The sequence below is a fragment of the Papaver somniferum genome, chromosome 2 (genome assembly GCF_003573695.1).
Source record: "Papaver somniferum cultivar HN1 chromosome 2, ASM357369v1, whole genome shotgun sequence".
In the NCBI taxonomy this organism is placed as follows: domain Eukaryota; kingdom Viridiplantae; phylum Streptophyta; class Magnoliopsida; order Ranunculales; family Papaveraceae; genus Papaver; species Papaver somniferum.
The window spans coordinates 137405063-137421575 of record NC_039359.1 but is presented as its reverse complement, the minus strand read 5'-3'; the positions used below and the strand labels follow the sequence as shown (position 1 = coordinate 137421575).

The 16513-nt window shown below is 36.6% G+C and overlaps 3 protein-coding genes and 1 non-coding gene across 7 annotated transcripts; 1 reads left to right on the top strand and 3 right to left on the bottom strand.

Moving 5' to 3' along the window:
- The first annotated feature begins 4440 nt into the window (after positions 1 to 4440).
- Positions 4441 to 5523, top strand: LOC113354002 (nicotianamine synthase-like). The gene has a single exon (XM_026597460.1). The coding sequence runs from the start codon at positions 4561 to 4563 to the stop codon at positions 5419 to 5421; it is 861 nt and encodes a 286-aa protein (XP_026453245.1). The 5' UTR covers positions 4441 to 4560; the 3' UTR covers positions 5422 to 5523.
- A 245-nt stretch (positions 5524 to 5768) lies between these two features.
- Positions 5769 to 5840, bottom strand: TRNAM-CAU. Its single transcript has one exon. It is a non-coding gene; the product is annotated as a tRNA-Met (tRNA).
- A 346-nt stretch (positions 5841 to 6186) lies between these two features.
- On the bottom strand, positions 6187 to 11305 carry LOC113349236 (proteasome assembly chaperone 3-like). Of its 3 annotated transcripts, XM_026593168.1 has the most exons (11): positions 10965 to 11305; positions 10425 to 10472; positions 10297 to 10343; positions 10136 to 10202; positions 10007 to 10050; positions 9503 to 9560; positions 8462 to 9394; positions 8165 to 8321; positions 7462 to 7756; positions 7068 to 7285; positions 6187 to 6425 (listed from the first exon to the last, which is right to left on the bottom strand). In XM_026593168.1, the coding sequence occupies exons 1-7, from the start codon at positions 11031 to 11033 to the stop codon at positions 9344 to 9346; spliced, it is 384 nt and encodes a 127-aa protein (XP_026448953.1). In that variant the 5' UTR covers positions 11034 to 11305; the 3' UTR covers positions 6187 to 6425; positions 7068 to 7285; positions 7462 to 7756; positions 8165 to 8321; positions 8462 to 9343. The 3 variants fall into 3 exon arrangements, with proteins under 3 accessions (XP_026448953.1, XP_026448952.1, XP_026448951.1); XM_026593167.1 differs by having other exon boundaries at positions 7462 to 7768; positions 8165 to 9394; XM_026593166.1 differs by having other exon boundaries at positions 8165 to 9394.
- Positions 11306 to 11637: 332 nt separating this feature from the next.
- LOC113349235 (probable 3-hydroxyisobutyrate dehydrogenase-like 1, mitochondrial) lies at positions 11638 to 15417 on the bottom strand. Of its 2 annotated transcripts, XR_003360016.1 has the most exons (4): positions 14272 to 15417; positions 12067 to 12212; positions 11857 to 11940; positions 11638 to 11772 (listed from the first exon to the last, which is right to left on the bottom strand). XR_003360016.1 is itself a non-coding variant. In XM_026593165.1 (2 exons), exon 1 carries the CDS (start codon positions 15324 to 15326, stop codon positions 14277 to 14279), a length of 1050 nt encoding a protein of 349 aa, XP_026448950.1. In that variant the 5' UTR covers positions 15327 to 15417; the 3' UTR covers positions 11724 to 11940; positions 14272 to 14276. The 2 variants fall into 2 exon arrangements, 1 of the variants encoding a protein (XP_026448950.1); XM_026593165.1 differs by lacking the exon at positions 12067 to 12212 and having other exon boundaries at positions 11724 to 11940.
- Positions 15418 to 16513: the final 1096 nt, after the last annotated feature.

Below are 16513 nucleotides of genomic sequence, written 5' to 3'. Positions count from 1 at the left end.
GTTGACTTTGATGAATTTTCAGCAGCGCGTTTAAGCAATTACCAACGATTTTCTTTTCATATACTAATTATTTACAATTATATGCATGAAATTTGTGTTATAAATGCACTTTTAAAGTACTAAGTACTTTGAATAAGAACAAATCAAAATTTGTCGAGAAAAAGAAAAGTTCAACTCACAAGATTGACGGAAGTCAGACAAAAAAGAATTCAAAAATTAGGCGCAACTTAAGTGGATGTTTACACTTCGCCGGGGAAAAGAGACACACCGGTTGAAGAAAGCAACTATACATGGCAACAGTCCTTAAAAGTCAACATAAGCAGTATGGCTACTGGAGTGCTTATTTTACTAAGAAATTTATGGAAGCTTAAAAGTTAAAACTCATTCTCGAGCTTACAAAACCCTTTACATAAGTTATGAGCTTTGATGCTCCCTTTGGGATGTTGCGTCATTGCACGGATTTGCCTGCCTTATTTTTGGATCTACAAAACACGGTTGAGTGTTGTGTGTGCATTCGTTGAAGAAATGACGACATGTTATATATGCATCCACTGGACAATGGAGTGGATATGCATGTAATGAAAAATAAAATAAAAAATTAGATTTTTGTCCATATAAGGTTGAAGGTTCTATGTATATTTCTAGAAGGGTCCTCTTAACTTGTATATTCGTATACATGTTAAGGTGCATTAAATTAACATTTTTTTGTATTGGAAACAAGATTTGTTTATTTTATTGCAATGAAAACAACAATTCTTTACATTGGGAACATGATTTGTTGTTTTTAGTGCAAAAATTACCAATTTCTAGTAGAATAAGATAAAAAAACACAATTTTCAATATCATTAAACGATTATTTATTATATCTTAACATGTATACGGGTATACAAGTTAACAAAACCCTCTCTCTAGAATATATAATGTATGCATTTGAAAATGGAGCAACTCAATGTGCCTTGGTAAAGACCAACTGTTACACCTAGATGAGTCTTGGAGAATGTGAAAATATCATTTTCGAAATTTAGGTATTATAGTCACAAGTGATCTTTGAATGTCACATGAACCTAACCCATGTATAAGGTATTATTTGCCACAAGTGATATCTTTGGCTGTTAAATAACCTGGAATTTTTAGGGGCGATTTTTTTATTCCCAATCTATACACTACGTTAAGGGATGTCCAAAAAACGCGGAGAATATGTTAATGCCCTTACATAATCGGAAGATATACTGTACCCGATTGTAAATACCTAATCGGAAGGTTATTAACTAGATTACACTATCGATTAAGTTCGTTTATGTGCCAAACTCGTATCTGGCTTCTATAACAATCGGGAGTAACAAGATCCTCAAGAGACTACCGATTGTTAAACTATAGAAATTAGAATTCTTTAGATTTTTGCAATGGTGAAATTTGGGGCTCCTATATAATCGGACGAATTAAAACCTGTCTAAGCTAACGATTTGGGCTTCCCATAATCGGAAAGCTACGAGTAACAATACCTCCCGATTATGGTAGATTTCAAATTCATTAAATGAAGGATTTTAGAAGAAAACTTATTTTAGGGCAACCTATAATCGGAAGTTTATGTAATCCATATACCTTCCGATTATGACTACATCCAAAACACGAACCAAATGGTTATGGTCGGCTCTGTACCCTCGAAACCTATGGAATTTGGCAGTGGTTCGATTTGGGGCTTCCTATAATCGGTAGGTATATAAGTAACAAACCCTAACAATTTTGGGCTACTCAAAAATCGGTAGCTTATGATGTGGTAATGCCTACCGATTAATAATCGGTAGGTTTAGTTTTTATTACCCTCTCGATTATTCTATGTAAAAAAAATGTTTCTTGGAACCAAACAACACCATAATCGGAAAGAAAGTTGACTCATAACATAACCGAATATTACAATCGGTAGGTTGTTTAACAAAATAATCTATCGATTTCGTATAATCGGTAGGTATTGTATTTAGCATATCTATCGATTATGGTAGCTTTCAGAACTTGAATTTGGGACAACTTATAATCGGTAGGTTTTGTAATATATTTAACTCCCGATTAACGCTGCATCCAAAACACGAACCAAGTGGTTATGGCTGGCTGTGTACACTCAAAACCTATATAATATGGCAAGGGTTCGATCTGTGGCTCCTTGTAATCGGTAGGTTGTTAAGTTGTATTCCCTTCCGATTTTAGCAAGTTTCAAAATTCAATACATGAAGGATTTTAGAAAAAACTCATTTTGGAGCAACTCATAATCGGTAGGTTTTGTAATATATTTAACTCCCGATTAACGCTGCATCCAAAACACGAACCAAGTGGTTATGGTTGGCTGTGTACACTCAAAACCTATGGAATATGGCAAGGGTTCGATCTGTGGCTCCTTGTAATCGGTAGGTTGTTAAGTTGTATTCCCTTCCGATTTTAGCAGGTTTCAAAATTCAATGCATGAATGATTTTAGAAAAAACTCATTTTGGGGCAACTCATAATCGGCAGGTTTTGTAATATATTTAACTCCCGATTAACGCTGCATCCAAAACACGAACCAAGTGGTTATGGCTGGCTGTGTACACTCAAAACCTATGGAATATAGCAAGGATTCGATCTGGGACTCCTTATAATCGGTAGGTTGTTAAGTTGTATTCCCTTCCGATTAAACCAGGTTTTAAAATTCAATACATGAGAATTTAAAAAAAAAAACTCATTTTAGGGCAACTTATAATCGGTAGTCATATATGTTGAATAACCTACCGATTATAAAAAGAATTATTAGCCGAAATATCTACACTATAATCGATTTGTACAGTTTCAATTTAACCTTCCTATTCATCTCTAACCTACCGATCAGGGAAACTTGGTAAACTGCCCTATATTTCTGTGCCCCGTCGGGAAACTGCCCTGCAAAAAAAAAAAGTTATGGAAAAATGCACCACCGTCTGATTTTCCTTCCAATTGCAGTTAAAAGGTCAATACCCTCACATGCTTAAACCACACGTGATTTTTATGTTCTTCATGTTCATCTTCAATTCTCATGGCAGAAACTTCAATCCTTCATCTTCATCTTCAATCCAGGAATCAAGTATGTTCTACTATCACCACAAAAAACCAAAATCAAACGGACCCAATATACTTCAATATATTCACCAAAAACGAATACATTCTACCAGCAAAACTCCATTTCTTTTCGAGCCCTAAAAATCAAATTACACGAATCACACACATGATTGTTCAAATTATATATTCACCATATCATTCAATTTCAAACAATCCTCCATCAAAACCCAAATTTCAACAATAAAATACCCTAATATATGAATTTTCCCAAATCAATAAACCCTAACTTCAATTGTAACAAAATTAATCATATTCATCAAATTCAAACTAAAAACTGCAGTGTCGGAATAATCTAAAACATAAATGGGTTTCAACTGTTCTTCATGTTGATTCGTCTGTAAATGATTCTCCATCTGTTCTTCGGAGTTCCTCGAATTTAAATGGCAAAAAAATTGTCTTCCTCCCGCACCAAATAAACAAATCAACAAGAATTAAACACAAACCATCTAATCAATCCTCTCCATGATAATTATCTCTACATCTGGTTCTCATTTTTTTTCCTTTATTTTTTAATCTTCACTGGGTTTTAATATGTCAAGAGACTCGAGACATATAGAAGATGAAGTGGTCGGTCTAATCCAATCCACGTGGAACATCTTTAGCCCTCTAATCCACGTGTCGAAATATCAATAAACAGATGCACTCAGGGTGAAAAAGTTGAGTAACGACGATATTCTCACCAGAGCCGACATTGACTAGTCAGTATCGCGATTTTGACTTTTTGGATGGAAAATCAAACGGTAGGGCATTTTTTCATAACTTTTTTTTCATGGGATATTTTTTCAATGGGGCATCGAAATACACGGCATTTTCCCAATTATCCCTACAGATTATGGTGTAGGATCCCGATTATATAAAAGCGTATTGACCATTTCGAAAATCAGAGATAAAGGGTAGTTTAGAATTAAGTTTGGGTGACCTTTTTTGTCTTTTACTGTCGCCCTAAAAATGCAAGGTTAAATAAACCTAATCATATGACAATGACCTTGCAAAGAAAAGTTGGATATAAAAATGAATATACCTTAATAAACATATGTTGCTATAGGTTTTGATGTTTTCCGCTTTCGTGTTTCTTCTTTCTATGATAACACCTCTACTATTTGGTGTGTTATATGTCAACAGATATAGTCGTTCCATAAGCTATGAGACCATATGCGCTACAAAAACCACATGAACACTTCTCTGTCCTAAGATCTATGTTACGCCGTGCTCATGTTCACAAAAACCATATTATATTGTGTTTTCATTGCATGTACTGTCCATAAATAGCCTAGTCATTTGGAGGTTAAACAATCAAACAATCATCTAATTCTCTTCAACATCCATATTTCTTTCTAGTGATTGATTGCTTGATTCATACTTCATCCGGTTTAAAGATACGTCACATTTTTGCTCTTAGTATCCATAAACAACACACACAGCTAGATTGTTAATTAGTCATGGGTTCATTGGGTTCATTGGTTTCTTGTGATCAAGAAGTGTTAGTACAAAATGTTTGTGAGATCTACGACAACCTATCAACCTTGAAGAGCCTCAAACCTTCAAAAGATGTTGACACTCTTTTCACTCGACTTGTCTTAACTTGTATGCCACCATCTCCAATTGATGTCACCAAATTACCAGGAAAAGTTCAAGGAATCCGTTCCAAACTCATTCGTCTCTGTGGAGAAGCTGAGGGTCTCTTAGAATCTCACTTCTCAGCGCTGTTAGGTTCTTATGATATCCCACTTGATCATATTAGCATGTTTCCGTACTACACCAATTACATCAAACTTGGCCGTCTTGAATATACTATAATGAGCAATTATATCACAAATGCAAACCCAAGTGACATCGCTTTCATCGGATCCGGACCTCTCCCTCTCACGTCGATAGTATTGGCTTCAAACCACCTGAAAACCACTACGTTTCACAATTATGATATCGACAGATCAGCCAATGCTCTGGCTTCTAACTTGGTAGCTGCAGATCCTGACTTGTCCGAGCGTATGTTATTTCATGATACTGATATTATGGATGTTACAACTGGTTTAAGTGACTATGAAGTCGTTTTCTTAGCTGCTTTGGTTGGTTTGAACAAAGAAGATAAACGCAAAGTTATTGATCATCTAGCTAAGCACATGGCACCAGGGTCCTTATTAATGTTGAGGAGTGCTCATGGTGCTCGTGGTTTTCTATACCCAATTGTCGAGCCCAGTGATTTACCAGGTTTCGAGGTTCTTGCTGTTTTTCATCCGATGGACGATGTGATAAATTCGGTCATTGTTGCACGTAAAAGCAAGGATAAGTACCAGTACTAGTTCATGGAGTTATTTGGCTTGTTTTTCTTCAACATGTGAAAGTGAGAAATGTTCACTTCAATAAAAATTTCTATTATGGATGTTGTGAGTGTGTGAGGTGTAAGTCCCATTTTAGTTCAATAAAATTATGTTTGATATGTCTTTGGATGCATGGTTTTCATTGCCACTTTCTTTGGTTAATAAACCTGTTGTTTATTTGCTTCTGGTCTAGTCCACTCCAATCAGTGTCATTCAAGCTATAAAGATAGTACAGTTCAACCCCAGCAAATGGGTACTACACCTAATGTTTCTATCTGCCAATCAGCTATCCAACGGATTAATCAAAAGTCAAAACAAAAAAAAACGATTATCAGAGCCAGGTTTCGATCCTGGGACCTGTGGGTTATGGGCCCACCACGCTTCCGCTGCGCCACTCTGATTTGTTGTTTAAGTCTACAGTACACCCTTCAGGAACAAAGCTGCAGTATCAAGCTCCATAAATAAACATTGTTGGAATTGGAAGTTTTGTATACACAAACAAACGAATTTCAGGTGAGGACTGGGGATACACCAGGACAGAATTGGGGTACAAGTGCTTTTGCGTTTAAATGTATTTCACATCCTCGCCACAAACAAGTCTTCCTAGAATATACCCAAGACCAATTTGCTAATAAACACCGCCATGGGTTAAAAGAAATATTTACAAAGTTAAAAACAAATTTCCCAACGAGAGTGTACGAGGGTTTTGTTTATACACTAGGGTATGTGACCAATTTTACAAAGATAACCTTAGAAATCAAATAATATTAATCTGCATTTGAAGTGAATATATGAGAATACAGTATCACCTTCCTATAGTCTAGTAGGTACGAAGAATTGTGTATCTCAAGCAAAAAGTAAACTAAAACATCTGCAGTGGGTACCTTCAGATCAGTACTATCAATATGTGGTGAAGGATGAGGTTCAGCTAAGCTTGTAACGCCAGCTAAAGGGAAATCACTGATGCCAGCAATATGCACCTGCACCTGAAGTAACACAGCTAAGTTAGTCCATATATTGACGGAACAAAATGCAAGTACAACTTGTGGCAAAAGAAGTAAAGAAAGTGCAAAAAAAACCAGTGTGTGAACCAGGTAGAGGACCAAGATATCAAAAAACCAAGGGGAATGAACTAGAACAGTAGAACAACTTTCATAAGGGTCATTATTTACTACAAATCATTCTGACCTTTTTTTGTTCCAATTCTTTCATAAGTTCATAAAATTCAACAAATAGGCCACTCTTTATCTTTATTACCTAAAATGTGCACTGAATATCATTTCAGTATCCTTCTCAATTAAACAAATTTGCACAATTAGAAAAATATGAAGGAAAATAAAGACTGCAAAAGTATGAGCAAATTGTGATTTAGGAGCATGTTATAGCAGCTTGCTTCGGATATGCTCTCATCAATAAGATAGCTGTGTCAGAACGACACTTTGTTATCAAAAATTTCTTATTAAGCATGATATAATAGAAGAAGATGAATGAAAGCGAAACATAACACACATTGCTGTTTTCTTCATGATAACATGATGGTGACACAATATTTTATCTAAAGTAACTCATGTATAGTAATGGGAATAATAATCAAGTTCGTTATCAGTGAATGTAGCCAAAAGAATTACCTTAGTTCCTTTCTTGATATCACAACCCCGGAGATAACCATACAACATTATGTCTCTATCGCAGTTTTTATCCATGTGCAATGTATGCAGGAGTGACATCTTCTAAACGATCTACCAGCATAAATGGATGTGCAGCTTGCCAAGACAAAGGATGGAACTCCATACGGACCATACCCAATATGAAGCTTGCCTGTATGCAAATACCATGCCCCAGATACCTGCTAATCACAAGCTGGATAAGAAATCATGTTGTACATTTTTCGAATTTACTTTCATCTTCCTTTTACCCTTTTTGCTGGATTCAAAAGTAGGCTAACGTTATAAACAAGATGCTAGGGTGGTGGAATAAGAACTTTATGAAGCTAGTTAGATATGTCCATCCAAATATACTTACATCTCGTCAACTGGAGCAGATAGGCAGAATATATGTGCTCCTTCATATATTTCATTCTCTGAAATCCTTTTTGAAGTGTGCTGTTCGTATTTCTTCATTATCTTCACCTATATCTTCAAAGCAGTCAAGATGTGTAAACACCCAAAATAACCATGGGCATGCCGTGAACTTTTAAAAGTTTGGCACCCATAACAAACATCTATGACGAATATCACTGTGTCAGCATACTTTGCAGCATCGATCATGCCATTGACATTATTAGGACACTCTGCAAACTGTATCCGTCTTTGTTCACCTAACAAAAACACTCAACCAAAAGCACAATGAGATTGTGAAACTAATGTCTACTAGTTGAAATAAGTCAAGACTATGAAGCAAACATACATGCTGTGATCGAAATGGGGCCTGCAGTATCATTAAGATTATGGTTGGCATAATGCTTTACTAGACACTTAATCAGCAAGGATTTCCCAACCTACACATCAGTTACTAACTAAATCGCCTTGGGAGGTCCATGAACTACAATAACATAAGGAGCAGGTTGAGTAATTGGCTCTTTTTTATCAGTAGATTCCTATAACAACAACAATAGTAGTTCATCAATATTATAGTGTAGATTGAATAATAAATTCAGCTTTTTCTATAAAACCCTAAGAAGAAAGAAGAAAATCTAAATTGAGGAAACAAAGAGAGAGGAGCGTACATTTGGGATATTCTTCTTGTTGTTGGCCTGCCATTTCCTCTTCCTGTTGCTTTTATTTATCTTCGCCATTGAAACCCTAAAAATCCATTAAATCGGAATTTTCTACTTCTTATTGAATACCACAAGTTACAGGCTAATAAGACGATGGAGGATTCACCTTGAGCAAGAAAAGAAATATTAAGCTGATATGCTAAAGCTAGACCAGATAAAGAAAGACATATGCTTTGACACTCTGGTAAACCTTGAACAGAATGATTAACAGAAAGAAATAGCATACTTTATAAGCATAAATAATACCTACAAGTTACAACCAATCCCACTTCTGCTGTTATCATTATTCCATATGCACGTTGAGACCATAGCATGCTTCCCTTAAAGTCAATATAGACCTTGGATCTGACATCCAAGCAAGATTTTCTGATAAACACAACCCCCCTGCCCTAAGCCAGTATTGTCAGACTCAATAGTCACTATACATATAAACATGTAGTTCCTCCACACCACTGCGGAAGAAACTCTCAGAAGCGATCAGGCATGTAGCTTTTGGTATAGACATGTAGTTCTGTTAGTAATTAGAGTTCACCAGTCTCCTAAGAAGCGACCAGGCAGGACTAATATGGGACCAACATAGAGGAAGTAGCTATCTGATGACAGAAGGCAGAACCTCTAATAGGGGGAACTTAAACTGTCATTTTAACACCGTCAAAGCTGGTTAAAATATACAACATAGAGAGGTTAATTAGTATTAAATGTGCATCAGTATATCCCAGATCAGATATAAAATTGGCCAAGAAGTTGGCTATCTGAACTTGCTAACTTCTCAAAACATTCAAAGAAACAAAATATGAGTGAATCTCCCATACTTGACTAAAGCACACGAAATGGAACAAATTAGCAAAAATCAGCTTAATTAATATTGTTGATTAATAAAACTATTGTCAAACATGCAAAGTTAACTACTATCAAATTACAAGAACAAGAAAAGAGTGATGAAAATGAAACGATAAAACCAAAGTGTAAGGTTTGATGCTTTTCTTCTTTTCTCTTTAGGAACACAAGATGTCTCGATCATGAACCTATGGAACTGATCCACCTCCTTCATATTCCCACTATATAACAGGTTCCTTGATGTATTACAGATGAATGCAGAAACGGGCATGCTACTAGGGAAACATTTAACTACCAGAGGCGATTCTCAGTTACAGAGGAAATAATGGTTTTCAATGTATCCTGCAGAACAGAGTAATCTTAATGTTTATCACTGCCTACTATTACTTTCTTTGAGATATATATATATATACACATATGAAAGAAAAATGTAAAGTTTCAAGGTAGTACCAGTGAGTGATCTTTGAGACCAAGAGAGAGCAGTAATGTCCTGGGAGACCCAGAGCTACTGCAACACAAAATAAGGATGACAGCATTGAGCATATTCAGGAACAGAGTCTCCACAGAAAACACATGTGTCTAGTCTTGGAATCTACTGGTGTGTGATTCAGTACACGTAATAACATAAACTCTTGGTCTCACATGAAGGTAACACAACAGCTAATATATGGTGATTATGTTCATACTGAAATTTTAGACATATCAAAACGTGGAATCCAAATAGTAATGCAGGTAATGGTTATCCGTGAATTGACGTTTACAAGATTGGAAGAATCAGAATAGAAAAGTCACTGATCTTTACTAATGGTGGTTTCCTAGTAAAGGATCACCCTCACAATTTGTTTTGGTCATGAGGCTGGACCTCTTTGGGGTGTCAATAGGATAGGGCTCGTACAACCAATACATCACCGTAGGTTATTCACCAATAATTTACATAGTGGAAAAGCAACATACCTTATCTGTTCGATTAGCTGACGCGCACATGCCACTAGCATTGGCTGCAAAGATTGTACATTAGAAGACTTTAAGCTCAATAATCTACATACGCAGAAGTTACACGAGCTGATAGAGTGAATTGCTTACCTCATCTCGCTTGCCGAAAATTACTGACACACTGAAAGTTGGATGAATAGCCATCCCTTCTTCTTTCCTAGCAGAGGAAACAAAGGTTATAACATGATATTATCTACTCAACAGAAAAAAGGCACACAATCTTTAAGGAGATGTAGAAAGCATGTATAAACCTTGCATGCAGTATCGTTCCCATAGCTCCAATCTGAGTCGCAAGCACCTGACAATGTATCAGTTAGAACGATTCTTCCGGGAGAAACTAATTTTTCAAAATTCAATAGAACTTAACTTTAATACTCACTAGAATATGCTCGTCATAGACGGATGTTATTATATCCGTTTTAATTCCCTGTAATATACAAAACATACCCAGCTTAATATTCAGTGACAAAAAGTTCTGAAAAAAAATAATGTAAGAATTCCCGATTCATAAACCAAAGTACGTGCTCAACCTTGAAAAACTCACATACCCAGAATTGATTGAGAATAGTAACTTCAAGAAGATCAAACTAGAATTCAAAATTAACACTGATGACATTATATGTTTGTTTCTTTTGCAGTTTCAAAAACAGGAATTCTCCAGATATTGATGGATTGTATACATAAGCATTGCATCAAACATACTGTGTGCATTAAACTAAAAACTGAATTTCTTACCTTAATTTAAGTTCAAATTTCTTAGAATTTAAGAGCAATACAATTAGACATAAACATAAAACTAATTCAAATTTTGATTCTCAAGTAACATTGATTCATGATAAAACCTAGATATTCTGGTGGCTTCTTGGAAAAATTTTCAATATACATAATCGGAAAATATAAGACAAGATATATAGATTACCTTGATATCTACAGACATCTTTTTGTGAGGAACTGGAAAATTAGTACTAGAATGACATTGACGATCCATTGTTTTCTAGCAGGTGTTACAAAGATAAATATGAAGTTGGGAAATTGATATCAAAAGAGCAAAAATGAAAATCTTGAAGGAAAAGAAAAGGAGACAAAATTAAGATAACCCCTGAGGTTTCCCTCTAATAAAAACATTTACAGGGTGTTAAGTCGTGGGAGATTTTGACGTATTTTTAGGGAGTTGGCAAATCCCCCGTTAGTCGTGGGGGAGTTTGTCAAAATCTTTTAAAATCTCTGTTAGTGGTGAGAGATTTCTAGGGAGTTTCTACAAATACACCTCCAAATCTCTTAAACTCCCTGTTAGTGGTGAGAGATTTGAATAGAATCTCTTAAACTCCTTGTTAGTCGTAAAACACTAGAAGCTTCGGGAGTTTATAATTTGGGGGAGTTTGAGAGAGTTTAATGATGTTTTTGTGCTTGAACCAAATCTCTCAAAAAACAAGAGATTTCTGGGGAGTTAGGGTTGAACTCCCCAAAATTATCTAGACTCTCATACACTAACTCTAAATCCCTGGAGATTTAAATACATTAAAATCTCTCAAACTCTCTCACGACTAAATACATTAAAATCCCTAGAGATTTTTTTTTCCTTTTGTAGCCCATTCTGTAAGGGTTTTTGTTTCCTGGATTCTTGTTGCAACGAGAAAAGGTTTTCACGGTCCAGTTGGTGTAACAGACAATATATCAACAGTTGGATAAATGTGCGGAACATTCAGCAAGCACCAGCAGCAATAAATCTGAAAAGTGCCAATAATGGAGCTAAGAATCAAAAAGCACACCGAAACTACCAAATCACAGACACAATTGACGCAGAACAGGACCAGTTGGTGCAGACGTATGGCAGTAGCGGAAGAGAGAGTAGTTGGTAGGTGTCCAAATTGTGATGTCCGCGCATCTCCCAAACCCTGGTAAATGAAGGCACAATGAATAACCTTGCAGATGGTTGTGGCAATACAATAGAAGACCTGCACACAACATTCAATAATAGAAGGAGAAGAAAAACAGAACCAGCAACCAAATAGCGAACACACCAAATAGAAGAAAAACCACAGAATCAGGTTGGCAGCAGTATCAACAGGTTGGATAGCACGAGAAGCAGCAGAGACTGTTGAGAGCTGATAAATGCAACAACCATGCTTGTATTCCACTAAGAACTCCAGCAAAAATTCACCTTACTCTGAAACAATCACTCAATCAGTACCTAATGGCTCAAATCGCATACACAGGCACCAACACCAACTGGCTGCAATACATCTAAAGCATACTTGGTGTCTCATTCATCACATACACACAAAGATATAACTGACTAGCTGAACTGATACAGCTGAGGTGATGTGTAAGTAACACCAAACACTATCGCAAAGCATGAGAACCAACATGGAATCTTTGTAATAGTTCAATGTCTGCTGACACTAACAGCAAGAGGAAGCGTAAAGAAAGCACTACGTACTAGCACTTATTAAAGTACCAATACTATTCATCTAACACAGTAATCTAACTAGGACAACAAATTGAACCTCAGTGAAAGATAAAGAACCACATGCTACACTCACAATTGAATGCAGATTAAACAAAGAGAACTCTAACTTCTAAATCGGTACAACACCAGTTCCAATCAAAACTCCATACTCAGCTTCACCATTGAATCACGCAAGACATTCAACACAACGCAAGTGAGGGCCGTTTTGAAGTAAGAATTGAGAACAATGGTTGAAAATAAGCAATTTAAGCACTAATTTGTGCAGCAGACATTCACCAACAGTAATCTCAACCTTCTACTTAATCCATTGACGGGAACAACTTTAAGTTGTCATCTAACTAACACAATTGTAGTAGACTCGAACACTCGAAGAAAATTATATCATTATAAACATTATTCACGACAATCGGCTCTGTGAACAAGGTTAGATGAGAGAGATAGAGGGGCAGTTTCGTTTCACTTACTCCCATATAATAGGTGTAAGAATATCAAACTTTCATGCAGCATGAGCAAGAAAAGAAGTACTAGCTGATAAGCTAAAGCTAGACCAGGTAAAGAAAGACATATGCTTTGACACTCCGATAAACCTTGAACAAAATGATCAAAAAAAAGAAATAGCATACTTTAAATAAACCAGCTTTATAAGCATAAATAATACTTAAAAGTCACAACTAATCCCACCTCTGCTGTTACAATAGTATTTTGATGAGCTGAATCAGCTCCATCATTACTCCATATGCATGTTGAGACCACATCATGCTTCCCTTATACAGTTAATTTAGATCTTGGATTTGACATCCAAGAAAGAATTTCTGATAAAAAGAAAATTAGCACATTTCCCCCTTAAGCCAGTATGTCAGACTCAACAGTCACTATAGTAAGTTTATCGGCATAGACATGTAGTTCCTCCATGCCACTGCAGAAGAAACTCTCGGAAGCGACCAGGCATGTAGTTTATTGGTATAGATATGTAGTTCTATTAGTAATTAGGGTTCACCAGCCTCTCTTAAGAAGTGACTAGGCTGCAGGCAGGACTAAAATGGGAGCAACATAGATGAAGTAGCTATCTGATGACAGAAGGCAGATTCTCTAGGGGGGAACTTAAATTGTCAATTTAACACCGTCAAAGTTGGTTAAAAAATATAACACAGAGAGGTTAATAGGTATTAAAAGGACATCAGCATATCCCAGATCATGCACGTTTTGATATAAAATTGGCCAAGAAGTTGGCTATCTGAACTTGCTAACATCTCAAAACATTCATACCGCAATGCAAGTATACTTGCTAACCATGGAAATCACATAGCTACGTGAACACCACCTAAGTAGAGGAATAGAAAAGGCAATCTACATGTTTCATCCATGTAACATCACTTTACACTAGCTACGTTCCAAGAATCTAGTTAAAATTAGTAATTTGGTTACCAAAAAACATAAATGAAAATGCAGAACATGCCACCAGATTTGTAATAACATAAAATGAAGAATTCATGGTATATCATATCATAGTTCAAAACCTCAAACGTTGTAAATCAAAACCAAACAATTTATCATCGCGTAATTACCACCCCTCGATCACAATGTACCTATTTTTACTGAATAAAGCACAAACAACAGCCATGAAGGAAACCACATTGACCAAGAAGAAGTACCATACTTTTCACCATTATAAGCATTATTCTTCACAAATGGTTTCTCTTACAGAGACTAGTTGCATTTCAGTTCACAACAATAGTAAAGTAAAGATAGAAGTTACCGAAACTAAGAAGACGAAGCCTTCTTCGTTTCCAAACTAACATTATTAAGTCGCTCAAGAGCTAAAATGAGAGCCTGAGTACCCAAATTCCCTTCACCATGAGCTTGAAGAGAAATGTAAAGCTGATGAGCTAGTGCCAAACCAGGTAAAGCAAGACCCATATTCTGACACTCCATAATGCAAATACCCAAGTCTTTGACAAAATGATTCACAAAAAACCCCGCTTCAAAATCTCTTCCCAATATCCTATTCCCATATAAATCCAACGATTTCGATCCAGCAGCACCAGTAGAAATAGCATTCAAATACAGACTAACATCCAAACCAGCTCTATGAGCATAAACCATACCCTCAACTAATCCGACCATGGTTGAAGCAATCGTAATCTGGTTTGCTAATTTAGCAAATTGCCCTTTACCAGCACCACCCATATAATTAACTTTCCCTAAACAGTCAAAAACAGGTTGAATTTTACGAATTACCGATTCATCGCCTCCTGCAAATATTGCCAATGTTCCATTTTTCGCACCACGGTCACCACCAGATACCGGTGCATCAATTGCAAAACAACCCTTTGCGGACGAAGCAGAGGCAATCTCCACTGCGACAGATGGGTCACTAGTAGTCATATCAACGAGTATACCGCCTGGACGGAGAGAATTCAGAGCGCCTGAAGAACCGATTAGGACAGAACGAACATCAGATGGGTAGCCGACGATTGAGAAGACGATATCTGAAGAAGAAGCGACTGAGAGTGGAGATGAAGCGAAGTGAGCTCCCATATCAAGAAGAGGTTGAGCTTTTGATTGAGTTCTAGTGAAAATTGTCAGTGAGTAACCAGCTTTGATTAGATGAGAACACATGGATCTTCCCATTACTCCTGTTCCGATCCATCCGATTCTTGTGTTTGTTGGATTGATTGAATCGGTTGTGGTGGTGGTGGTGGCCATGGAGCGGTGGTGGTGGTGGTTGTTGAGAGTGTGAGTGAGAGAGAAAATGGTCGTTGTTCTGGATATTGTGCAAGGACGGAAGAGTTTTGAAAGAGAAGATCGCATTTGTGATTAGGTTTTTTTTGGAGTTGAGTACAAAGAGTGAGACGTGGACTTATCTCTGGAAAAAAATAAGGAATCCTCCTTAATAATGCAGTTTGGCACTTTTGAGGTTGTCACCACGCAATAGGCCATGCCTCCCACTTTGAGTCTTTGATGGGAAGTGATACACTCACTGAGCTTTTCTCCCGATTTTTATAATGGGAGGGGAATAGAGGTCTCCTGATGCTCTTAGTATTGAGATCATCAACGGGGTAAAGTGGGGCCAGCCATTTATTAGAGGCGGGATTTTTGGTCGGGATAAAAGCTCGGTCACCTAGCATTTTCGGTCTTGGATAGCAGTATCGTCTTGTTGCGCGTTTGGATGCCCCACTCAGAAATTACTTTTTAACTTCTGGAAGTCGAAAAGCAAAAAATCTGTTTGGATGTAGAATTTAAAAACGACTTTTAAAAGTAAAAAGATTAACTTTTTGTGAAGCGAAATAGTTTTGCTCCTGACTTCTGCTTCTCCATAAGTAGATGTCAAAAGCATATTTGTATCCAAACGTGCTATTAGGATTGTAAGATCTATACTTAATTGTCTAGTGACATTGCATCTGGATGTGAAAAGAACCAGAAATAGGAAGCGGAAATATATTACTTCACTAAAAGTGAACTTGTTCACTTCTAAAAGGTGTTCTTACATTTTACATACAAAATAACTTGGGGTAATTTGTGTTACCTTCCCTGGCGAAGATTATAATTTGAGTTACCTCCCCTACAGAACAAATATTAGTAAAACCTCCTCTCGTCACTTTTTCCATCCAAACCCAGTTAGCTGAGTCAGCTGCTTCGTACAGGTGGACAAAAAAAAACACGTGGCCTTTATCTACTAAAAATACCCTCGTCTTCTATATCTCCGTCCTCTTTCTTTGTGAACAGAATAAAAATATTAGTACTGTATCGTTTTCTTCCCCAAACCATCAACCTAACCATCAGTAGCAGCCATCGATGGGCGATGATGAATCTGAACAATTAGAGGAAGAAATCAAAATCCAAATTTCATTATAACACATGTTTTCTCTTTTCCCTAAAAATGATCTGCGTTACCTGAACAGACGAAGAAAGAAACAGATCTCGTTCTTTCTGTTGAAGTTCGATGATGAATCTGGTACTGATGAGAGGAAATATAGTGGATTAGAAGATTGGGTTTG

Bases quoted from the DNA above. Each gene is read 5' to 3' on its own strand.
- LOC113354002 (XM_026597460.1), top strand. From the start codon at position 4,561: ATGGGTTCATTGGGTTCATTGGTTTCTTGTGATCAAGAAGTGTTAGTA.
- LOC113349236 (XM_026593167.1), bottom strand. From the start codon at position 11,033: ATGGATCGTCAATGTCATTCTAGTACTAATTTTCCAGTTCCTCACAAA. The intron at 10,344-10,424 runs GTGAGTATTAAA...ATACATTGTCAG, and splicing joins TCTATGACGAGCATATTCTA to GTGCTTGCGACTCAGATTGG. The intron at 9,561-10,006 runs GTATGTTGCTTT...TTTGTGTTGCAG, and splicing joins CAGCTAATCGAACAGATAAG to TAGCTCTGGGTCTCCCAGGA.
- LOC113349235 (XM_026593165.1), bottom strand. From the start codon at position 15,326: ATGCGATCTTCTCTTTCAAAACTCTTCCGTCCTTGCACAATATCCAGA.